At 47.3% G+C, this 6,814-nt stretch overlaps 1 protein-coding gene across 1 annotated transcript; it reads right to left on the reverse strand.

Annotated features, from left to right (window-relative positions):
• LOC117074862 (olfactory receptor 7E24-like) lies at positions 1 to 1,272 on the reverse strand. The gene is given in 2 exon segments (XM_033196784.1): positions 1 to 1,244; positions 1,246 to 1,272. Coding segments are annotated over 2 exon segments (1,026 nt in total). The 3' UTR covers positions 1 to 245.
• Positions 1,273 to 6,814: the final 5,542 nt, after the last annotated feature.

Genomic DNA, 6,814 nt, shown 5'->3' on the forward strand with positions numbered 1-6,814 from the left:
ATTGCACCTGGATATCAAGATCATTGCACAGATACTAAAGGAGGCCGTCTAGGTATACTGGCATTCATGGTGTATATGATGAACAAAGGATACTAGAATACTCACCCATTGCAACTAAAGACAAAACAAAGCAAGCAATATTCACATACAAAACCCAGAGAAGAATGAAAGCCATCAAGCAACAAAAATAATGTGACCAAGGGGGCAGGATTTGCAGGCCTAGGTATTAAATTTTGCTGCCATTTCTAGCCCATATAACAAAAAGGATGGAGAAGATGAGATTTGACTATTCTGCCGTGCAGCCTGCACAGAGCACTTTGAATGTCCCTGTTCCTCAGGCTGTAGATGAAGGGGTTCAGCATGGGGGTGACCACCGTGTACATCACCGAAGCCACCATACTCTTCCTGGGGGATGGTGACACAACTGAACTGAGGTACCCTACAAGGCCTGTTCCATAAAATAAGCAAACAACCGCCAGGTGAGAGCCACAGGTGGAGAAGGCTTTATACTTCCCTCCCGATGATGAAACTCTCAGAATGGAGGAAACAATTTTATAGTAAGAGAAAAGGATCCCTGAGATAGGAAGACAGCCAAATATGGCACCCATGAAATATATGACCATTTCATTGATGAAGGTGTCAGAACAGCTAAGGTGGAGGAGTTGAGAAGGGTCACAGAAGAAATTAGAAATGTCTACATTCCCGAAGCAGGTGAGCTGTAATACAATCAAATTGTGCAGTTGGGAGTCCAAAAGACTAATAAAAAAAGACAACAAGACTAAGAAGCCACAGAGGCGTGGGTTCATGATGACTCGGTAGTGCAGGGGGTGACAGATGGCCACAAACCGGTCATAGGCCATCACACTCAGGAGCATGTCATCCATACATGCAAAAAGGACAAAAAAGGACATCTGAGTCAGGCAGCCCGCATAGGCAATGACTCTGCTGTGAGTTTGCATGTCCGCAATCATTCTGGGGATGGTGGTGGAGGTGAAACCGATGTCAGCCAAGGACAGGTTGGAGAGGAAGAAGTACATGGGGGTGTGGAGGTGGGAGTCAGAGCTGACAGCCAGGATGATGAGCAGGTTCCCCAGCACCGTGACCAGGTACATGGACAGGAACAGCCCAGCAAGGACTGGCTGCAATTCTGGATCCTCTGAGAGTCCCAAGAGGAGGAATTCTGAGACACCTGTGAGATTCTCTGGGTCTGTGTAGCTTGGACACCTTTTGAGAAAAAAAAAAAAAGAGAGAGAGAATTGGAAAATAGGACATGAGTAAACCAGCATCTAGCACTGTGTCTATATTTTGGACACAAGCAATTCAGCAATTACGTTTTCACATAAGATAATACACCCTCAGTAATAGTTCTCAGTTGTGACAAACCCAGTTTCCTTAGAGCTACTTCATAATTGATTTTGTGTTATTCACCTCATTCTGTATACACCTACCTTGGAGACAACCTATTGAAGAATGTTAGGAGGGCAAAAACATTAGGGATTTTCTTTTTTTTTTTTTTTTTTTTTTTTTTTTTTTTTTTTTGAGACGGAGTCTCGCTCTGTCGCCCAGGCTGGAGTGCAGTGGCCGGATCTCAGCTCACTGCAAGCTCCGCCTCCCGGGTTCACGCCATTCTCCTGCCTCAACCTCCCGAGTAGCTGGGACTACAGGCGCCCGCCACCACGCCCGGCTAGTTTTTTGTATTTTTAGTAGAGACGGGGTTTCACTGTGTTAGCCAGGATGGTCTCGATCTCCTGACCTCGTGATCCGCCCGTCTCGGCCTCCCAGAGTGCTGGGATTACAGGCTTGAGCCACCGCGCCCGGCCGGGATTTTCTTTTTTTTTTTTTTTTTTTTTTTTTGAGGCGGAGTCTCGCTCTGTCACCCGGACTGGAGTGCAGTGGCCAGATCTCAGCTCACTGCAAGCTCCGCCTCCCGGGTTTCCGCCATTCTCCTGCCTCAGCCTCCCGAGTAGCTGGGACTACAGGCGCCCGCCACCTCGCCCGGCTAGTTTTTTTTTTTTTTGTATTTTTAGTAGAGACGGGGTTTCACCGTATTAGCCAGGATGGTCTCGATCTCCTGACCTCGTGATCCGCCCGTCTCGGCCTCCCAAAGTGCTGGGATTACAGGCTTGAGCCACCGCGCCCGGCCACATTAGGGATTTTCGAATTCCATAATCACAGTAAAATATAGTCTAATTTACCAGGAAAAAATATACAATAAAAATATTCTTGCCCCTTTAAGAAAAAGATTAAATCCATTGAAAAGATACTAAGAAGAAGTCAGTTATGCCTTGTTTTATTCTAATATAATTCTACAAATTCTATTGATTGAGGATATTTATCACACTCAATAAGATCTAGGACTGTAGGGTCCAGCCCCACAGGGTCGGTAGGTTTTTCTCCCCCTGTGCGGAGAGGAGAGATTGTAGGAATAAAGACACAAAACAAAGAGATAAAAGAAAAGACAGCTGGCCGGGCACAGTGGCTCAAGCCTGTAATCCCAGCACTTTGGGAGGCTGAGACGGGCGGATCACGAGGTCAGGAGATCGAGACCATCCTGGCTAACCTAGTGAAACCCCGTCTCTACTGAAAAATACAAAAAAAAAAAAAAAAAAAAAAAAACTAGCCTGGAGAGGTGGCGGGCGCCTGTAGTCCCAGCTACTCGGGAGGCTGAGGCAGGAGAATGGCGTAAACCCGGAAGGCAGAGCTTGCAGTGAACTGAGATCTGGCCACTGTACTCCAGCCTGGGCCACGCTGCGCTGATATTTATTGAATACAAGTCAAAAGGGGCAGGGCAAGGAGTGTGAGTCATCTCCAATGATAGACAAGGTCACACGTCACATGTCCACTGCACAGGGGGCCCTTCCCTGTTTGGCAGCCTAGGCAGAGAGACAGAGAGAGAGAGAGAGGACACAGCCTATGCCATTATTTCTTCATATCAGAGGTTTTTAGTACTTTCACTAATTTTGCTACTGTTCTCTAGAAGGCAGAGCCAGGTGTACAGGATGGAACATGAAAGCGGGCCAGGAGCGTGACCACTGAAGCACAGCATCACAGGGAGACGGTTAGGCCTCCGGATAACTGTGGGCGGGCCTGACTGCTGTCAGCCCCTCCACAAGAGGTGGAGGAGTAGGGTCTTCTCTAAACTCCCTCCGGAAAGGGAGACTTCCTTTCCCGGTCTGCTAAGTAGCCGGTGTTTTTCCTTGACACTGACGCTACCGCCAGACCACGGTCCGCTGCTGGCGTTACTGCTAGACCAAGGGGGCCCTCTGGTGGCCCTACCTGGGCATAACAGAAGGCTCACACTTGTCTTCTGGTCACTTCTCACTATATCCCTTCAGCCCCTATCTCTGTATGGCCTGGTTTTTCCTAGGTTATGATTATAGAGCAAGGATTATTATAATATTGGAATAAAGAGTAATTGCTACAAAGTAATGATTAGTGATATTCATATATAATCATATCTATGATCTATATCTAGTATAACTATTCTTATTTTATATATTTTATTATACCGGAACAGCTCGTGTCCTCGGTCTCTTGCCTCGGCACCTGGGTGGCTTGCCGCCGACATAGGACCATGTTGTCTCAAAACTAAATGCAAGTTCATAGTTCATAATAAGAAAACATCTTTACATGCCAGTTACATTCTACGGTTTCCATCATTCTTACGTTTTCTGACTTTCATTCTTCATGGAAGTAAGTGCTCACTCAAATATGTAGGCTTTCTTTTTTTTTTTTTTTTTTGAGACGGAGTCTCACTCTGTCGCCAGGGCTGGAGTGCAGTGGCCCGATCTCAGCTCACTACAAGCTCCGCCTCCTGGGTTCACGCCATTCTCCTGCCTCAGCCTCCCGAGTAGCTGGGACTACAGGCGCCCGCCACCTCGCCCGGCTAGTTTTTTGTATTTTTTAGTAGAGACGGGGTTTCACCGTGTTAGCCAGGATGGTCTCGATCTCCTGACCTCGTGATCCGCCCGTCTCGGCCTCCCAAAGTGCTGGGATTACAGGCTTGAGCCACCGCGCCCGGCCAATGTGGGCTTTCTTTTAAAATTCACTTAATTACAACTCCTGTCCTTGCCTTAGGTGGACTTGGAGTTTTTTTTTTTTTTTTTTTTTTTTTTGAGACAAGAGTCTTGCTCTGTTGCCCAGGCTGGAGTGCAGTGGCCGGATCTCAGCTCACTGCAAGCTCCACCTCCCGGGTTCTTGCCATTCTCATGCCTCAGCCTCCCGAGTAGCTGGGACTACAGGTGCCTGCCACCACGCCTGGCTAGTTTTTTGTATTTTTTTTAGTAGAGACGGGGTTTCACCGTGTTAGCCAGGATGGTCTCGATCTCCTGACCTCGTGATCCGCCCGCCTCGGCCTCCCAAAGTGCTGGGATTACAGGCTTGGGCCACCGCGCCCGGCCGTTTGTTTGTTTTTTTGAGACGTAGTCTCACTGTGTCTCCCAGACTAGAGTGCAGTGGCGTGATCTCGGCTCACTGCAGGCTCTGCCTCCTGGGTTCACGCCATTCTCCTGCCTCAGCCTCCCGAGTAGCTGGGACTACGGGCGCCTGCCACCACGCCCGGCTAATTTTTTGTATTTTTAGTAGAGATGGAGTTTCACCATGTTAGCCAGGATGGTTTCGATCTCCTGACCTCGTGATCCACCCGCCTAGGCCTCCCAAAGTGCTGGGATTACAGGCATGAGTCACCACGCCCAGCCGGATTTGGAGTTTTGATAAGAAAGGTAGCCCAGGGTGGTGGCTCACACCTGGAATCCTAGCACTTTGGGAGGCCAAGGCAGGAGGATTGCTCAAGGATAGGAACTTGAGACCAGCCTGTGAAACATAGCAAAACCCCATCTCTACAAAAAATTAAAAAATTACACAGGCATGGTGGTACCTGCCTGCAGTCCCAGCTACTCAGGAGGCTGAGTCAGGAGAATTGCTTGAGCCCAGGAGTTCGAGGCTGCACGGAACCGTGATCATACCACTGCATTCTAGGTGGAGTGGCAGAGTGAGACTCTGACTATTAAATAAATGAAAGGTCCCAGCACTTTGGGAGGCCGAGACAGCGGATCACAAGGTCAGGAGATCGAGACCATCCTGGCTAACCTGGTGAAACCCCGTCTCTACTAAAAAATACAAAAAACTAGCCGGGCAAGGTGGTGGGCGCCTGTAGTCCCAGCTACTTGGGAGGCTGAGGCAGGAGAATGGCGTAAACCCGGGAGGCGGAGCTTGCAGTGAGCTGAGATCCGGCCACTGCACTCCAGCTTGGGTGAAAGAGCAAGACTCCGTCTCAAAAATAAATAAATAAATAAATAAATGGAAGATTTAGTTAAATGCACATAATTACTGGACATCATTGATGGCAAAGACGCTGATAGTGTGCAATGTCCCTGTGGATGATAGAACATTAATATAATGTTAAAATGCTTTTAATTTTTTTGAGACCCGAGCCTTACTCTGTCACCCAGGCTGGAATGCAGTGGTGTGATCTCAGCTCACTGCAGCCCCACCTCCCGGGTTCAAGCGATTCTCTTGCCTCAGCTTCTCAAGTAGCTGGGACTACAGGCACATGTCCCACCATGCCCAGTTAATTTTGGTATTTTTAGTAGAGATGGGGTTTCACCATGTTGGCCAGGCTGATCTCAAACTTCTGACCTCAAGTAATCTGTCGACCTCTACCTCTGCCTTTCAAAGTGCTAGGATTACAGGTGTGAGCCACCGTGCCTGGCCAAGGTGATGTTAAAATACTTTGGCATTACTTTTGTTGTGACTGGAATCACTTGAAACTCTAAAATGTATCTTGATCCAAACAATAAGGTTTACCTGCCCCCACTTCTTTCTGCATCCTTTTCTCTTTTTTTATGACTGTAAAAATCTCTGCGATGGTCTTTAAGTAATTGAATGTTGTAGATGCTGTTAAGTGCAACTACAGGATGCATGAGTCCATAACATAGACATAAAAAAGTGCTATTTTACCTTCTGCCTAGTTTGTGACACGTTCCTGGAAGGAATGAAAGTACAGATAGGAAAGCAGTGAGTGTGTTGAAGTCACACTGATCACAGCCAATTTTGTGAACTAAGGAAGGGTCTATTCAATATGCAACAGAGATCCTAATTTTTGATGTCTCCTCTGTACCAAGCAAGATACAGGCTCTGGGAAATCATTGTAAGAAACTCAAATATTCCTCTCACAATCCTCAGTACTTACTTATAGAAGGGCAAAAATTAAATGTCCTGTCAGAGACGTTGGGAACCACAGCTAGGTTCCTGGATATTTCAGTTCAATGGTATGGAGATTAACCTTGAAATATTAATTTAAAAACGTGTAGAATACACTTCACATTATGCCTCTATCACACAGGGATCACACAGGAGCACCGCGATCTGTTTAATCCTTGCTCACTGCAGTGGGATCTGCCGGAAATCAACTCAGATGACAGTGCTGAGCCTCAGAGACACGGACATCTCCCCCCTTGTCACACAGATCAGGGGCATGGGCAGGATTTGGAATTAAATGGTTGGTCTTTGAGTCTCTGGCACTGAACTTCTTCATTGTTTTCCAGCTCTCAGAAAGTTTTAAGCAGCGGCCAGCGGTCTTAAGCACATGTGCATCTGAGGCACATTTTGAAACTATTTCCAGTTTCCTGAATAGAAATGGATCCCAAGACCCTGATTTTATTTCTCCTTGAGGAAGCAGAGAGTTGCAAGGAATCCAGAAACAGGCGCAAGGGAGAGATGTGCCCTGAGTGATCCTGTGCCAGTTCTTTCTGGGATCTTTGATGGGATCTCAGCTGTCCTTTCTATACTTGACACAGTGAACATGGCACCCACT

The sequence above is a fragment of the Trachypithecus francoisi genome, unplaced genomic scaffold (genome assembly GCF_009764315.1).
Source record: "Trachypithecus francoisi isolate TF-2019V2 unplaced genomic scaffold, Tfra_2.0 Lachesis_group5, whole genome shotgun sequence".
Lineage (NCBI taxonomy): Eukaryota > Metazoa > Chordata > Mammalia > Primates > Cercopithecidae > Trachypithecus > Trachypithecus francoisi.